This window comes from Acinonyx jubatus, chromosome A3 (assembly GCF_027475565.1).
Source record: "Acinonyx jubatus isolate Ajub_Pintada_27869175 chromosome A3, VMU_Ajub_asm_v1.0, whole genome shotgun sequence".
Classification (NCBI taxonomy): Eukaryota; Metazoa; Chordata; class Mammalia; order Carnivora; family Felidae; genus Acinonyx; species Acinonyx jubatus.
The window spans coordinates 4,166,559-4,184,635 of record NC_069388.1 but is presented as its reverse complement, the minus strand read 5'-3'; the positions used below and the strand labels follow the sequence as shown (position 1 = coordinate 4,184,635).

Genomic DNA, 18,077 nt, shown 5'->3' with positions numbered 1-18,077 from the left:
TAATCAGTGAGAATAGCAGAGCAGAGTCAAATCATTATTGATCTCACTCGTGGGGGTGGGAGGGAAGAATGGCACATTAATCAGAAGAGATTTTCTGGAAAGCCTGTCCAACTGTGAGTTCTCCCTGGGGTCCGCCCCCGCTGCAGGACACCCCCTCCCGGCCCCCCAGGATGTTGGACACTTGGTTAACCCTTGATGAGCCTCCCCGGGATCTGCAGTCTCATCAAAGGGGAAAGGCTCTGTAAAGATTGTTATTTGTGGTCTTGAGGAGTGAAGTGGAAAAGCAGCATATGGTTGGGGTTTGGAGTCAGACTGGTCTTCACTCAGTGAGTTCATTCAACAGATTGTTTCTTGAGCACCTATTATACGCCGCTCACAGTGTTTTAGGTGCCAGAAAAAGCTACAATCAGGACAGAGCAGGGCCTGTCCCTCACGGAGCTGACTGTACTGGAATGGGGATGGGTCCAGGCCAGAGCAGTGAGCCGGTCGACACCCAGACGTCACAGCGGTGGAGGTAGGGGCAGCGGTGAGGGCAGTAGGAGCCCCACACGTTTGCAGCCTGAGCGTGGCGCTTGTGTTAGCTTGCTGAAGCCTCTCCACCACCCTCGCAGGACGGGCTAGGATCGTCCCATCGCACAGGCGAGGACACTGGGGCACAGAGAGGCACAGGACCTCTGCATGGAGGCGAGAGCGGACGGCCGTCCTCACAGCTATGCCATGCGGGGCTCACTGGCGGTCGCCCCCCCCCCCCCCCCCCCCCCGGGCATAGGCCGTGCCTGTCCATCTCTGTGAGCTGCCGTCGTGGCCGGGGGTCTCCTCCCAGCGTTTGCCTTCGAGCCCGTCGGGTGCTGTGGGGGGAATGTGCATAGCAGGGACATGGATCTGACCGTGGGCTCCCGTGTTTCTTCCTGAGAGTAGAGCTCATCCGGGGGTCTGGACCCATGTGTGACCCACGCCGTGGTCCAGGCAGGCTCTGCCGTGAGGCTTGAAGGTCTCCATCATTTTGAACAAGAGCCCACGTTTTCATTTGCATGAGGCCTGCCAATGAGGCAGTTTGTCTGGATGACACAGTACCCCGAATTCCGTCGAGGAAAGTGGTTGGAGAGGAGAATGGGGGGCAAGGCCTAGGTTTGCTTCAGGGCCCATCTGGGAGGAAAGAGGCCCCACGGTCACCTCTCAGAAGAGCTGCATTGTGTCATACGGGTCCTAGAGAGTAAGGGAGAAGGCGTAGGCTTCTAGAAGGTTCTTAGATTTTGTCTAGGTCTTGAGACATCTAGAGCAACGGAAGGGGGAGACCACCCCCTTCCACAAAAGGCTTCCACAGAGCCACAAAGCTCTGCCCCCAGGAGACATGTGTGCACAGTCCTTCGAATAGCACCTGGCCCATTGGCCTTCTCCCCCAGTAAACCTTTTATTTTAGAATAGTTTTGGATTTACAGAAAAGTGGTTAAGATAGCTCAGAGAGGTCCATATAGCCCACACCCAGTTTCCCCTGTTTTTAATTTTTTATATTAATATGGCATATTTGTTACAGTTAACCATACATTAACTATGGGTAAAGAATCAATAACTGAATTTTACACTTTATTCAGATTTCCCTATTTTTTTCCCCCTCATGTTCTTGTTCAGGCCCAGAATCGCACCCCGGACACCACATGGCATTTATCATCCCGTCTCCTTAGGCTCCCCTTGGCTCTGACGGTCTCCCAGACTCTCCTTGTCTGTGATGACCTTGACAGTTTGGAGGAGAACCGGCCAGGTGTATTAACAGTAGGATGTCCCTGTATTGGGATTTTATCGGATGTTTTCCCCATGATTAGTTTGGGGTAATGGTTTGGGGAGCAAGACTCCAGAGGTGAAGTGCCCTCCTTGACCTATCATACCAAGAATGCAGGCTCTCAGCCTGACTTACCTCGGTTGATGTTGACCTTGACCCTCTCTGGCTTGAGGTCTGGCAGGCTCTCCATGGCACGGTCACCCGTATGCCCACCCTCTGACTTCTTCCCTGCAGGGACTTGGCTTCCGTCTCCCACAAGCGTCCGGCCTCTGCTCCCCTGCTCTTGCATGGCTTCCCTTCAGTTACAAGACTCTGCCCTCTGCCCTCCAAGGGTGTCCCCGTTCAGCTGATTCTGTCTCTCGTGATGCATGGTGTAATCAGGATTTCTGGAACAAAGATAACCCAGAGCTGCTGTGTGAGACCAAGTTTGTGTAGTCTTTACCTGAACCCAAACATTATTGGAGAAGTAAATTACTTTTATTTTCCTTGAAAATATGTGGTGTGAACTGCATAGAGTCCTCACTGAGAAAATGTATGCAAGGCCTGTAATCAGAGGAGAGATACCAACCAGAAAAAACGGAGAACCATAGGGTACGTTTCTGCACTGAAACCTGCTTTAACTTTCATCACTTACCCTGTGCTGTTTCGTCGACTCCCATCTCTGCTCCCTGAATTTACGAGCAGGTGGGCAGAGCCTTCTGTGCCTCAGTGACCTTCACGATCGTGGAGCACACATCTGATTCTCTTCCAGGGAGCACAAGGCAGGCAAGGAAGGCGACGTTCAGTGAGAAGAATGGATAGCCTTGGGGCCTCATATATGGGGCAGAGAGATTTCTGAGGTAAATACACTAATAATTTTCTAGAAGAGAATTTTTGAAGGCTGGTTTTGCATAGTGAGGTTAAAAATGTCTTGAACTGACGGGAGGGATATGGGGTACTGATTTTTCGGCCTGGCCATCGGTCAGTCCGGTACTTTCTGTCTCTGTATTGTGGCCTTCTGGGTCCACCTGAAGTCCTCGTAAACTCGTTTCTCCTTCTGGGCCTGTCCCAGGTCCCCTGCAGCCCCCAGACGTTTTCCTGGCGTTGCTGTACGTAACCGACGACGAACCCAAAAGTGAGCATTTGGACCAAACCTTTCATTTTGTCCTTTTTCCTTCTCCTCTGTCCTCTGGCAGGTGGAGAGGGGAAATGAAAGCCCAAGCGTCTTCCCGGGCTGTTGACTTGTCCCTTCAGGGCGCCCCCCTTGAGGGCAGAGTCCCTTCCTCCGGACAGGGGATCGTTTTCTTAGGAGCCCTCTGCCCTCTGGGGGAAAGAGACGTGGTTTTTTTTGGCAGAAACAAAGCCGACCCTTGTCCTTTTCTGAAGTGGGTGCCGTTGGCGAGCCCACCAGTAACGGCTGAGGGCCTGCCCTGGTTTTTTTCCTCTTGGCTTCAAAGGAGAAGAAAAAGGGGCTTATTCTTTGTCTCTCTCTCCCCTCCCTGTGTGTGAAAATCCTTGAGGGAGAAGCAACGAGCATAACGGAACTCTCGTCTAGAAAATGTCCCCAAGCCTGCAATTACTGGAGTGTGGCCGCCTCACGCAGAACTCTAGAATGCATTTCCACGTAATGCTCCTTTCCGGTGTTATTATCTGCATCGGGCCATTTCCGCTGTGCGCGTCCTTGCCGCTCGCGTTGGTTAGAGGCGAGCTGAGGCTTCTCACCCAGAAAAGAACCTTCCTGCTAACAGACTATACCCGAAGGCCTTTTCTAGTGGGTATGGGTTAGGGGACCTTTTGGGGGAAAAAAAAAATAACCTTGGGTCCTTGTATCCACAGAAGTGGGAGAATTAATGACACCAGAGAGCCTGATAATTTTCCAGAACAGCCTGAAGGTCGTCTCTTCATGGTGGCATTAAAAACGTCTTGAAAACAGGGGATGGGCTGCGGGATGCTGGCTGGCTGGCTGTCCACGCCGGCCCCTGCTTTGCCCTTTGCCTGTGGGCTTGGCTCCTGAGTGTTTTGGAGGGCCCGTGAGCCGTGTCTCCATCAAGACCAGTCGGGGCCGTCTGACTGTCAGGGCCTTTGTGAGGGGCCCCGTCACGAGATGTCTTGCTTGATAATAATCGCCCCGTCCAGACCCCGTAGCCTTCCAGGGCGGTGCCTGGAGCCAGTCAGGGGCCGAGGTCACCTGCCCAACCTGGTACCTTCAGTCAGATGTCCGACTTTTCTGAGCACAGCCGGCCCCCGGCCAGCTCCCCCTTTCCCTACACCCTAAGGCGGGGTGGCCAGAGTGAGCAAATGGAAATACGGGGCACCCAGTTAAAGTTGAATTCCGGATAATGATACCTTCTTTTTCAGCTTGAGTGTGCCCCAAACATTGTAGAAGACATACTTAACGCTAAAAATGATTCCTTGCTGACCTGAGATTTAAACTTAAGCAGGCGGCCACATTTTATCTGGCAACTGTCCCTAGGACCCTCAGAGCACCCTTGCTGGCTTAGACCTCCCTGGGGGACTCCATGTGTTTCAAAATTTACCCTGAACTTTCTTTCAAATCTGTTTGCACTTCTGAATCCCGGTCAGTTTGGGGGTTCCTGCTCGTTTCTGCCTGGTTTTCCCTGGGGCCCTCCTTGTGGCCGGGTTGATTTCTGGACTGTGACACCGTCACTGGATTGTCTCTTCAGAGGGATGGGAGGCTGGTTCCAGTCACCGGGCGTCTGGACCCTCCAGTGTCCCTCCGAGTGTCCCTGCCCATCTTCCCTCTGGGTCCTTGGCTCAAACGCAAGGGGTTTCCTTCTTCCCAGGGCCTGAGGCCTCCCCGCCCCACACCACAACTGAAGGGCAGACAGGTGGAGGGGCTTTCCGGGGCCTTCGCCCACCACCTCACCGGTGGTGAAAGGCCACCTTCATTCCCTTCCTTTTCAGAGCTAACTCACGGAAGGAAAGGGGTTCATTTTCTCTTCTCTTTGAAATTTGTGAGGAAGAGAGCATCAAAGCTGCTGCATTCTGGCTGAGAAAATGTGCTCGGAGAAGCTGTAATCTGTAATCGAGAAGCTGTAATGGGTGGCGAGCTGCGATCTGACGTACAGGGTACATTTCTGCGCTACAGCCTGTTTTCAGTTTTATGACGCACCTCATGCTGCTTCGCCTCGTCTCGTCCTCTCCCCCTCGTGTTTATTAGAGGCCGGGTGTGGATTCCTCTCCCTGAGAGAACTTTCACAGTAACGAAGTGTACTTCATTCACGGGCGCTCCCCACGAATACAGCAGTGGAGGATATTCTGCAAGGGAAATGGGCAGATAGCCTTGTTTTCTCCTGTAGGAGAGGAATAGTTGAGGTAAAATGGGCCGATGACCTCTCGAAAGAGAAGTTTTCAAGGTTGCCTTTGCGTAGAGAAGTTGAGCCCTCTTCAGAGTGAGAGTGTGTGGGATCCCGTGATTATGAGTATTTCTTTCCGTGGCAGGCTGCCGTGGCGCTCTCTTTCTGCGGACCAGCATCCTTTGGGGTTGAAGCCCACTTGCCATTTGCTCCTGCTCTCTCCTCCCTTTTTCTCAACTGCTCGTGAGGGGCCCGAGTGAGCAAGTCTCCCAGAACCCGCTCTCGGCGCTTCCCGCCCTCCGTCTTTGATGGATGCTCGTGCAATTTTCTCATTATTTTCCTGTCAGCATCCGCAGAAACAGTGGAAACTACTTTATTTCAGAGCCATTATGTTAGTTTACCCCATGATAATTTGAGCTGTGTTACTCTGTCTCTGATTTGAATTTGGTAATAACATATTTTTAAAGACAAGTCAAGAGGAGTTCCTGAATGATTTTTTAATGACAATGGCTTCAGTGGCAGTTGGCATCCTGCGCCCCCCCCCCCCCCACCTTGAGTTTCCTGTCGCGGGACCTTCATTTTCCGTACGTAAGTGAGTTTTCTATTGGGAGAAAATTTCGGAGAGCTGCCCTTAACCTGCCTAGCTGACTTTTCTCCGAGAAAATGAGCAAGTGGACAGCTGTGTGATAAGGGGCGCCGGTGACCCCACCCCAAGCCTGCCCGAGACTGCCACCAGGGAGCATTCTGGGAGCTGCTCCAAGGCAAGGGTTCCTAAAGATCGTTTGCGTGGCTTAAATTCCGTTCTTGCCCCACACCCCCTCGGTCCCTGTAAGGTCGTTTGTGAGGAATTGTGTGTCTGCCTCAAGCTTCATCTCCCACTCCACCCTCCACCCCCCCTCCAGGTGGAATGTCTGGGTGTGATGTTGCTTGCGCTCTTTTCCAGACAGGAGTCAAAGGGCACCTTCCATTTTCTGTCAGACCGTGGATTTCCTTCCCGATGTTGCTTTAGGACTGCAAAATAGATGCCTCTTTTGGGGGGTGGTGGAGTAGAAGTCTTCAGGAAAGGTGTAAAGATTTTTTTAAATGTCTCAAAGCTTGGACCTTCTAGATGGTTCCAACACGTCAACTGCTACTCTCAGAAAAAAAAAAACAAACAAAAACGAGAAATTCGATTTCTTGATTCGTTGGGTTGAAAAATGACTTCTGAGGCAGTAGTCTCTCTTTTGTAGTCTCTTGTCTTTCCTTACTGTCGCCTCGAGGGGTCTTACCTGTATTTTTAGGTAAGCTTTTGCTTGCTTGTGTACTGGAGCTTTTGAATTTGCAGACTGATTAGGTTTTAGAGAGGATAAAGGCGCTACTCTGAGTCTGGGAGGTAGTTGCTGAAGTAGAAAGAAAAAACCCTGTACCTCAAGTTCCACATCATAAAAGGCAGGATTTCTAAAGCTGGTATGAGGACAAAAGAGTGATTTCATAGAATTCTGTGAGAATTTGGCCCACGTCTTCCTGTTTTTCCTCCTCCTCTCTTTGTTGCCTGCGTCTGAGCTTCCGCGGCACAGGGAACAGTCAAGTGCAAGTGTCCGTGGCCTTCAGAAGCAGGACAGGTCCCATTTCATCCTTCGTTCCCCGCTTTGGTCTGAAAGAACTCATCCCCTTTTATTTCTTTATCATGATCCGTAGAAATCATGCAGAGGCTTTGGCTCAGAGAACACTACTGGAGCCGCATTGCTACAGGATCACACTTACAGAAGTCCTCTTTCTTTGGAGGTGGAGATCTTGAGAAAAGAGAAGCCACGTTGAAAGTCTTTCAATGGCGGCCTAGTCCACCCGGCCCAGGTTCTTCCATTGTGAAGAAAACCACACCTTCTTGAGTAAACTTTGGTACGAAAGCCTTTCAGGAGCGTTTTGGGGCCACTGTTCTTCTTTCCCGGCCCTCTTACTCTTAAATAGCATGTAAGAAATGCTGTTGAATTCCGTCCGTGTGCAAGATTTTACATTACTGGAGTATCTTAAACAGGCTCTTCCACTAGTGTTGTCTAGAAAAAGTATCTGAGTGGAAGAGGGTTTCCAGCTTTCCAAACAAACACCCACCCTTCCTCAAGAAAGCAGAGAGAACCACACTGACAGGTATTCCCAAGGAAGAAATTACCTCAGCACCACATGAGGTAGAGAGTATCTGACTGTGTGAGGAAAACAGAGAAGTGTTCCCTCCTCCTCTTTTCCTGGGTTTCTGGTCCAGTTGAGTTAGTCATCTACAATTTAGGATTGAAGAAAGAGCTAGATTCTCCCTGAACATTTATCTTTTCACCGAGACTGGGCCGAGAACGTTTTCTTTCCTAGGGTGATTGGAAAACCAAAACTGATGAGGCCAACTCCAGTATTTTCTTTCTTGTCTTTGTTTCGAGTTTGACATTAGTCCATTTTTCCGCCTTCTCAGGATTAATGAAGTAGAAAAGGGAAGATTTTTCTTCCCAGCTATTATCATCGAAATGGATCAGTTTCTTCTTTTTAAGGATGCAAATCCTGAGGAAAAATGAGCTCTCAAATACCTCAGTTATATTTCGAGCAATGAACTGTCTTTTATAGACTCATTTAGTAATGAGAAGTGTTGAAAATAATAGTTCAAAGAGTAGATACTCTTGACTTTCAGTCTTGGCGTTATAGATTTCAAATGGTATTTCCAGTGATTGTATTTCCCCCGACTTCACCTCACTGTCCACATTTGCTCTCTGAATTTTAGGGACGGGATTATGGTCTGGGCATAAACTTTCAACTTAAGGATTGATTTTCAACATGACTTTCCACTAAACATCTTCCAGGGAAAGAAACATTCTCTGAGAGGAACATCTTAAATTGATTGCCTTTCATCAAAGAAACAGAAATGAGTACCACTAAGAAAAGTAGTTTCTGCAATAAAATATATGATTACTTGGAAGAGGCAAACTTTTAGAAAATTGCATTAGGAGAGGGAAACACTTGGGCATGTAGTCAGATTTTCGATAAATGTATCTTTGTGTCCCTCTGCTTTCCTATCCCCCAGCCACATTCTCTCTGAAGAACCAGGCTGAGGCTTCTTGATCACATTGGCTCCTTGGATGGTTTTGTGCGGTGACATTTTAGTGGGTCCTTCGGCTGGTCACTCCTGAGTCTCAAGCCAGAGGAGATGTCCTTGTGGTATGATTCATAACTCCTCTCCTTTCTGGCACTCACCACAATGCCAATCATCGTGTAATTATGTCCTAATTTTCTTCTCGTCAGCTCTGCGTACGTCGCATCAACTAGGTAGAATTGAGCTTCTAAATCATTGACAGTAAACCCGCATTTAATTGCAGGGTGAGGGAGCCCCTCTATTCTCTTTGTCTCCTCTACTTCCTTTCTCACCAGAATCTCTTCTTTTGAATTCTGCACATAACCAAGCTTTTAAGTGACTGAAAGATTTTAACTAGTTTTTTTTTTTTTTTTTTTTAATCACTGACATAGTTTAGGGAAAATGCCTCCGAGGGTAACAGTTATCAAAGCAGCTGTCTTTCGTTGAAAAAAAAAAAATGGAAAAGGTAAAGAGAACTTCTCTGACAGGTACTTTGTGAGATAAAAGGTTTACCTAATCATGTTGAAGGGGTAGAATGGCTAAATATTATGTGAGGATGGTGATGTAATTCTCTGAAATGAAGGAGAGTAGATTCCCACCCCCCTTTTAGCCTTTAAACTTTTGTTAGTCTGCTGTGAGTGGAGTGGGAGGGGTGGGGCTCCCGTGGTGTCACTCGTGCCCTGCTCCCTCTGTCACAAATCACCTCAGAGTGTTTTCCTCAGAGAAACAAAATGGCAGCCTGAACTCCAGGGTTCCCTCATCCACGAACTCCCTCTCTGCCTCTCTGACGGGAGCTAATGGCTCTGTACCATTATTTTTCCTGTCAGAATTAATGGGGAGATATTCTTTTCCTAAAGCCATTAGTTAAGTAATACTGCTTACAGAATTGCTTGAAACAGGATAACACCTCCTTCTCCAGGGTGTAAATCTTAAGAAATGAAAAGACAATTGCTTAAACACATCAATTATATTCCCAAGTCTGGACTTCTTTCTCTACAGTTTCATTTAGAGTTAAGAAACTTTGAAAGTAATGGTCTGTAAAGTGAATTTTCTTGACTAAATTTTGGCACTAAATAATTCAAATAACATTAGCAATTTTTTTGTTCTCCACTTAGTTTTCCTTCCTCCCTACAATTTGTCCTCTCTTCATTTTAGAGCATTCTCTTATTGTCTGAGCGTGATTCAAGTTTCAACCTACCAAAAGATTTTAAGCATACTTTCCCCCTAAATATGTTGGTTTTTTTTTTTTTCTGGAGAAAACGGTCAGTGAAGTGTTCTCAAACTGATTGCCTCTCATCAGAGAAAGAGAAGAGAAATTTGAACCACAGAGAAAAGTGGTTTCTGGAAAAAAAACAAAAAAACTTGAAAAATGATTACTCGGAAGAGGCAAGATTTCAGAAAAAAATTAGGAGAGTACAGAAAGGCTCCAGATTTGGTTAGAGATGGAAAAATGTGTTTTTCTCTCCTTTGGCAAGTCTCGTCTGTTCTCTGGCTGAGAAGCAGAACTTTCGTTACGTACCAGAGTGCGAGGCTTCAGATCCCCGTCTAAGCGGGGTGTTCTGACCGAACCGACCCGACCCTTAGCTTTGCCTGGACACGCCGGGCACACCCGGGGGCTTTTCCTTATGACTTTCAGCCTGAATTTGGGGGCCAGTGTCATTATTTGTTTCTGATTTTTCTTTCAAATGAATAAAGCCATGCCATGCCTGTTGCAACAAAGAAAGCTTCATCCACATATCCGAGGGAGGTTTGACGGTCCCCAGCCTCATGACCCCCGGCGGCAGCCAGAGGCCAGCTGATGTTCCTTGCGCACCCACCTCCACATGCATACAAGCATGAACAGACCGTGTTGGTCTCTGGTTTTGTTTTGTTTTGTTTTGTTTTGTTTTGTTTTTACACAAATAGAATCATCCCATATGTAGAAATCTGCGACTTCTCTTCATATATCTTGTGTAAAATTCTAGGCCTGTGTCGTAGAAAGATAGATAGATGAGCGATAGATCATTTTAATAATGGCATAAAATCCCATGGTTTAGCTGCACCGCAGTTTTTTTTCTCTCCAGCCCTTCCTGTGTCCGTGGATGTTCCTGTGTTCCTGTCGATTGCTATGTTATTGTTTTTCTGCCACAGCTCTTTTGCTGCAGGAGACATTCTGGGTCAGTTTCCCAAAACGTGGATCAACGTGTTTCATGATTACATGTTTCACTGCGTAAGACACCACCAGAGCACTTGGCAAAAACATGTTTACTCTTCCATAGTTTTCAATGGCATTTTTTGTTTTAACAGAAACTTCGCTTCTGTACGAGTGAGGCCTGGGTAAGGCCTAAAGTCTTAACCGTCACTGTGGGCGGATTATTAAGCTTCATAAACTAACGGGGGGTCACAAACTGACCCCCTCCCTGGCCAAATTCAGGCTACGGGCACGTCGTTTGGCACCGTGTTATTGTCTGAAAGCGGATTCATCATCCGTGTTTAAAAACACATGGAATCGACATTTCTGGTTTCTCTTGGAAAATGGACAGATGTGACCGACCGGATCCTTGGTTCTTCATGGTCTCAGTTGGTGGAGCTAAGGGTCAGCCGCGTGCCGGAACCTGGGCGTCCCTCCATTCCCCACGGTCCCCGGCCCCAGACAACTTGTCTCGTTTATGTTATTTGCCCGGCCCCTATAGCATTTGAGATCGTGACCTTGGTTTAAAGCAGGGTGTCTGTGCCGTGAATCTGCTGACCTGTGGGCCCGGTCCCTCCCTGTGGGGCCATCCTGTGCACTGGCCAGCGTTAAGCAGCCGTGTTGAGAACCACTGCTTTAGACAGGTCCACAAAACCCATTTTCCTGGGGCAGTTTGGACGTAAACTTTTCAGAGTGGTCCTGAGCCATTTTCATTATGTTTCTATATTCCGTGGGCCTAACATCTTACTCTGTGAAGGCACATTGTTGAATTCTGCCCACGACCAAGCTTTAGAGTCCCTGAAATGTTTCATACCAGCCCCATGCACCGAGTTTGGAGAAAATATCTGAGAGGAGCAAGTGATCAAAACACATTGCTTTCATCTCAGGAACAGAAATGTAGAGACACTGTGATTACAGGTAGTTTCTGAAGTAAAAGCTTTACCTAATTACACACACATAAAAGGTACAATTTCTAACCAGCGTGTGGAGAGGCTGAACAGATCCCGGAATAAAGGTAGCTGTTGCCTGTGTTCACTCGGGCTCTCGGCAGTAGTTTCCCTCGGTGGGTTCACCATGGGGCCTCGGCAGCTAACCTTTCCCCCTCCCGTCCTCACCCGGGTCCCCCTCCGAACGTGTCAGGAAGACACGGTAGGGCTGGGGAGGAGTCTCTCCAGGGCCCTTCTCCCCATGCCTTCGCTCTCCTTCTCTGACAGGAGCTAATGACTTCTCTACATCTTTTCCCATTAGAATTAATAGAGAAGTATTAATTCTTTCCCGAAAGCTCTTAGTTAGGTCTTAGCGCTCCAAAATTGCTGAAATAGAAGAGTGTCTCCTTCATTCTAAGGCATAAATCTGGAGAAGAAAAGAGAGGATGCTACGGGTCTATCTGGCGAATGTCCTAGAGAAGAGACCTGCGTAGATAATTCTCATTTAGCCACAAGAAGATTCTGGAATAATGACACACGAAGTAGATTGGCGAGGGGCGGCCTTGGCATTTGTAACATTTCCAGTGGCGCTTCTTTCGTAGTCTTCTTTTCTCCTTATGTGATTTCATAATCCTGCTTTTGCCGGGCATCTTAAAGTCACGCTCTTACCTGGACACCACAGAACTTTTAACTGAAAGCAAGATTTTGAACCTCACTTTGCACTAAACACAGTTTTAGTGTATTTCCCACAATTTCTGCGTGGGAAGGACTGTCGCCCTGATTGCCTTTCATCAAAGAAATAGAAAAGAGATGAAAACCACGAAGAAAAGTGGTTTCTGAAATAAAAGATGTGTTTGTGATTACTTAGAGGCAGACTTTGAACAGATTGCGTTAGGATGGCCCAGAGATACCAAGGCTCTACTTGATGAAGATGTTTCTGTGGTTCTCCCTCACGCCACCCCCCTGCCTGTGGAACTGAGGTCTCGGGCTGCTGCCTGCTGCCCACGGGCTCATGATCATTTTCTGATTGGAATCGACATCCTCCAGGCTCTGTCTGAGAGGAAGAAGTCCTGTCTTCCATCATCCTCGGCAAGATCTTTCCTCTTCTCTTTCCCATAGAAACCAAAATTGTAGTAGGATGGACGGAAGCGGGTGAATTTGCTTGCAAAAAAATTTTAGTGCAGTGTGCGGCATGAAATAGAGACTTAGAAGATAGTGGCCGAATAATTACATGAGTGAATGATTGTGGCTTTGTAGAGAGAAAACCAGCCTCGGCAGGTGCATTGTCGGAACAGTCTTACAGTGTGTGTGGTTCTGGTCTTCTCTGTAGTCTGGGTAGGGTCAGGGCTCCGTTTTCACCACCTCATGGCTCCTTCCACTTTTCCCTTCGTAGCGTTGACTGCATTTTCTTGGTGCATTTCCTGTGTCATTATTTGCTGGCCGAATTGCTCCCCCATTAGACTGTAATTTCCACGAGGTGTCCGCCTCGTTTGCCACTGAATTAATTGCCTGTGTTTGGCACAGTTCTTGGCACAGAGTACTGGCTGTACTCAGGACTCCGTAAACATGGGCTCACTGACTCTTTAGGCTTAAAATTATGGGCTCATAAATGGGCTTGACAAATACAGACTCCAGAAAAGTGGGCTCGACAAATATTTGAATAAATGAGCAAGTATCTGCCCATTTGGTGGTAGCTTTTAGAGTTCTGCCCAGCTTTTCTCCAGTAACTGTAAATTTTAATTGCTAACGCATTGTGCGTCCTTCAGTGGCAGGTACGCTTCTAGACAGTTCAATCTCAGATCAGGTAATAGTCTAGGAGATCACTTCTGTGTTCTTGATTATGCATCTAGCTTGCTTAGAAGGCCAACATGATAGACTCATTTTCAGCCCTTCCTTATGTACAATTCCAGAGCCTGTGGACTCCAAATTAATGGAGTTCTTGGTGTATTGGGGGAACCGAAGGAAATGCATCAAAGTACTTCCATTTTCAGATAATGATATTTAAGTCATATGTCTATTGGCATTTTTAAAAATAAAGCCCAGGAACTGAGACAGTGGGAAGAGGGTTGGCACTAAAGAGGTCTACGCTTCTGTTGTGAGTTTCATCCGGCTGCTTCACTCCATTTTCTTCCTAATTATTTTACGGTTTCTGGTAGCCTTTTCAAGATGGCTAAATTTAAATTTGCTACAACGTTTTTAAGCAGTCTCTTCCTCTCACCGTGGCTTGGCAATTATTTCTGAGGGAAATTATTAAAAGCACAGCCTTTAATCAAGGGGGAGAACAGAACGGCACACAGAGCTTGGATGAGAGGTGGTTTCTTAAGGAGATCCACGTGATCGTGCAAGAGCGGTCGGGTTTCTGAAGATTGCATTAAGACGGAGGAGTCCATCATTTCGGAAGATGGAGGAAGTGATTCACAGAGTGACGCTGTGCCCTCAACAGGATTACATTCTGTGCTTTAACATTTGGCCAGGGCGCTACTTAACTTTTTGGAAAGGGCCATGCATTTAAAAGCAAGTTAGCCTCCTTCTTCAATAATCCAAATTAGTTTAACACACTTCAGTGACATTATTTGGGCATTTTTCACAATTATTAAAGATAACCGACTTTTCTCTGTAGACTGTAGGTCAAAAGCAAATTAAATCAATGGATTTTCTTCCTTCGCTTTCTCGGATGAGTCAGAAAGCATTGGTCGAACGCGCACACGGCCTTTCCGCTAAGCTTCAGAACCCACACAACCTGCTGAGAAGACATTTGGCCAATCTGATTATTTTCTCTATACTAATTGGTTTTCCTTCTTCATTGAATTGAATGAATTGCCTCGTTGTTTTGTCACTGTGGGGACACAGCTTAATCCACTTACGGTGGGGCGCTTATGCTTTGGTAAAGTACAGGGCTAGAGAAACGTTTATCATCGTTATTATCCTTCGGTGATTCTTCTTGGGGGAGAATGAAAATCTAGCTTGAATCCATCCATTTTCTCCGCTTCAGTTTCCACTGCTTTGGCTAGCCATCTCTTCTGGCAGCTGGATTACCCCAGCAAGCTCTACCGTCCGCACGGTAGCCACGTTGGTTTCTTCACGGCGAACGTGGAATAACATCTAAACCCCTCCCCGCGGCTGCCTGCACCCCACGAGACCTGAGCCCCGGGTGGCTTCCCCACCCTCATTTTGCCTCCTGCCCCCTGCCCACCACCCTTCCGCCAGGGTGCCCTCCCACTGGTTCCTTAATCCCTTGGGCTTCTTTCCACCTTCATCGGTTCCTTCCTCACCCCACATGGCCTCCGAGGGCTGGTTCTTTCTTGTCCCCAAGGTTTCATTTCGGATGTCGCTTTTTCAGAGAGGCCTTCCTCAGTTATGTGGAACAGTCACCCGCCCACCACTCTCTGTGGTATGCCGCCATTGTCTGCGACTCTCCGTTAAGACCCCCGTTTACTGTGACTCTCTGGAACGTGCTTACCTCCCCTGTTTGCTGCCAGTCACTGTCATAGCCACCTGGTTGTATTTACTGTCTGTGACATCCCCACCCTGTGTTCATTTCTTTCATGACCCCCCGGCACAACTGTGAATTACCAGTTGACTTGTCGTTTCTCTTCCCCGTTGGAGCAGAGGCTGTTGGGGGCCAGGGCGCCTTGGCCTTGCTCTCCGGTGCTTCGGGGTTGAGCAGCGTGGTGCCCGCTTCATCGAATGGGCACAAGACGTATTTGTTGAGCAAACGAATGGAATACCAAAAGCCTGGTTCTGTGTCAATACACAGGTGCTCACGTGAAAATTGTATTACAGGAAAAATTACTGCTTCCTTTCCCAAGCCGCTGTACTTTTCTATAGATTTTCCAAGTTGATTTGCTCAGGATTAATGCACTTGATAATCTAGTGACCTACCCCTCGAGATAGAAGAGGTAGGTCTGTACTTTCTAGGCAGGAGCTTGGAGGACTCCCTGCATAGAAGCCAACCTGAGAATTCGGAAGACCCAGAGAATTCCTTTAGGGTTTCCCGCTCGAATGCGGCAAACCAGATGACCCTGTAGGGCGGCCCCAGCTGACAAATTGCGCATGTAAAGAGCTCCCAGTCAGTTGTCGAGCGCCTGTTTTCTGAACGTGGACAGATATTAAGGTTGCTGGATACCTCAGGAAAGTCTTTCATGTGAAAGAGAAAGAAAAAAACAAATGAGAACAAAAGGAACTTGGAAGAGAGAGAGACTCTGTATGGAGAAGCGAACTTCGGCATTAACGGCAGGGACAGCAAGTCGTCATTAATTTTGCCAGTGATACAACGGAAGACCCTGGAGCTCTGAAGTCATAACAGGGCTCTCTACAGAAGGGAGTCATAATGGGCTCTTAGAAATTAAATCTACAGAAGGGAGTCATAATGGGCTCTTAGAAATTAAATCTACAGAAGGGAGTCATGATGGGCTCTTAGAAATTAAAAAAACATGATAGAAATAGAAGATTATGAGTTGGAATAGAAAGTTGAAGGAATTCTCCCAAGAGTAAAATAAAAAGACAGCTAGGAAAGAGAGAAAAGAGAAGAGAAAGGAGGGTTAGACAAGGAAACCCAATAACTCACCAAGAACAGTTCTAGAAACAGAGAAAAGATGAAACAGAAGGAGAATAAATATCAAAGAAATAGCAATGCATTTTCCCCAAACCGAAGGACAGGATTCAGAATGAAAGGTCACGTTGAATGCCCAAACAATGAATGAAAATAGAGCCAGTCCCATAGAGACACTGAACAAAGAAGAGTCTAGGAGTTTCCAGAGAGACGAAAAACAAAAAGGTTTTGCCCAAAGGATCATGAATCATAAATCAGGTTGGCTCCAGACTTCTGAACAACTAGAATTCAGTGGAGCCGTGTCTTGGGTTCTGAAAGATAATGAATTCTAATTCACAATGCTGTATCCAAACAAGTGGCAGATTAAAGTCTAAACAATTTTATTTCACGCACCCTTTCTCCTGAAGATGCAGGGAGGGTTGCATTAGGAAAGCAAGGAAAAAGAAGTGTGGGGCCCCAGGAACCAAGGAGGTGAGAAGAATTGCCACAGTGGCATGAAAGGGGGTCCTGGGGCATGGCCACACATTGGGCCCGGGGAGCAGCAGTCCCCTGTAGGCATTTCAGAGAACTTCCAGAGAGATCTTTCCAGGGAAAGGAAATGAAACCCGTAGACAATTGAGAAGGAGGTAGGAGGAGGGTTTTAGTACTGGGTCTACAGAAAACTAAGCACAATTTAAAAAACAAGGTAATTATTAACTCCAGGGAAAACCATGTTGGCCAGCAAGGCATTGTCATCACAGTACATGACGTGGCTCGGCAGTGAGAGACATGGTCCCGAGCATGTGAACACCGAATATTCTCCTAAACGAAACTATGACGTCATAGTTATGTAACTGTTGAGACGGGGTGGCAAGTGTGCCTACGCGGCGGGGCATGAAGGTTCTGGACCGAGGGGGCTGGAGGAAGGGATCGACGCTCCTGTCCCCCTGGGAGAAATCACAGACTGTCCTCCAAACTGGAAAAAAGAAGTCAAGGAGTGCTATGAAGCATGTTGTTAAAAGCGAGGGAGATAAATATCAGAAGAATGCAAAGTGGGAAAAGGTGAGTGGGCGGGCAAGCGTCGCTATTTTTCTTAGTAAGTTGACAGATTCAACTTTTTGAAACTCTGTGCCTATGTAACTTTAATAAAATGGAAGCAAATTTGAGAGTGAATCAGATGTTTGTCTCTGGTGGCCCAGCCATTCTGGAATTTTTTCTGATCTCATCTCATGTTGTAAGCCATCCTGCCTGCGATTCTGTGGTCCTTTTGACCCGTATCCCAGGCCACCATGGCAGACAGAGGAGAGAGTAAGGGTGAGGCCCTTGCAAGGGAGCTGCTGTTTTGCAGATGTTATCAAGGCCCCATCTTTGTGCCCCTTTCCCCACCCAGATCACAGCAATAACCATCTCAACAACAACAGCAGCACCAAAACTGACCTTGCTTCCTGCTGCCCAGTGCTCGGATGGACACAGAACCTCATACACCACATAGATGGAGATTTCTACCCTTGACCCCGGATGCATGGCCAGAGACTTCAAGCCAGTCTGAAGTGAGCCTGAACAAACGTGGCCAGGAAGATGGCTCTGATAGAAGAAAGCCATGTGAAATATATATATGTATACATGTGTGTGTATATATGTGTATATACACACATATATACGTATATATATATATATATATATTATATATATATATATATATATATATATATATATATACAGTTTGGGGATTTTTCTGCCTTGGGAGTTGGTTTTGCCATTGCTTAGACCTTCTATTTGTGTGAAGTGCCTCAAGGTCAACGTTCCCGCACACATTGTGGGAGACAAGGATTGACGAGCTCATCGGAGTGGGTGATGAAGGCAGAGTCCTGGGGAATCACCATTTGCTGATGTTTTCCGGTGTGTGTAAATGTACCTCCCCATTTTAGGTCTAAATCTGCGAGGGGAGCCATCTCGCACCGCCTCAGAATCGCCTGTTTGTTGTGGGCATGGAGAGGAGGAGGAGGATGTCTCCAGACCAGCTTCCGGAAGCTTCTCTCCCAACACCAGTTCAAGGGCCGGCAGTGAAATGGACCAGGTAACCGTGAAGGGGGGAACCGTGGTTCTGAGCTGACTCTGTCCGTCGGTCGTGTCGATGAATGGCTCTCCTTTCCTGGTTGCTGGCGTCCCGTGTGGCAGAGCTCGCTTCCCTGCCCGGCACACAAAGTCTGGCAGGTACACAAACACCTCCAGACACCAGGCACTGAAAGAATGGGGCGATCACTAAAAATCCTAAATAGGCTTTTGAATTTG

General features: G+C 47.4%; 1 protein-coding gene across 2 annotated transcripts in view; it reads left to right on the top strand.

Moving 5' to 3' along the window:
* Positions 1–18,077, top strand: part of ZNF831 (zinc finger protein 831) — a 108,923-nt gene that overhangs the window by 86,841 nt on the left and 4,005 nt on the right. For both annotated transcript variants that reach the window (XM_027046557.2, XM_015066450.3), the window contains one exon: positions 17,714–17,862. In XM_027046557.2, the coding sequence (XP_026902358.2) occupies positions 17,714–17,862 (149 nt within the window). The remainder of the gene's footprint in view (positions 1–17,713; positions 17,863–18,077) is intronic.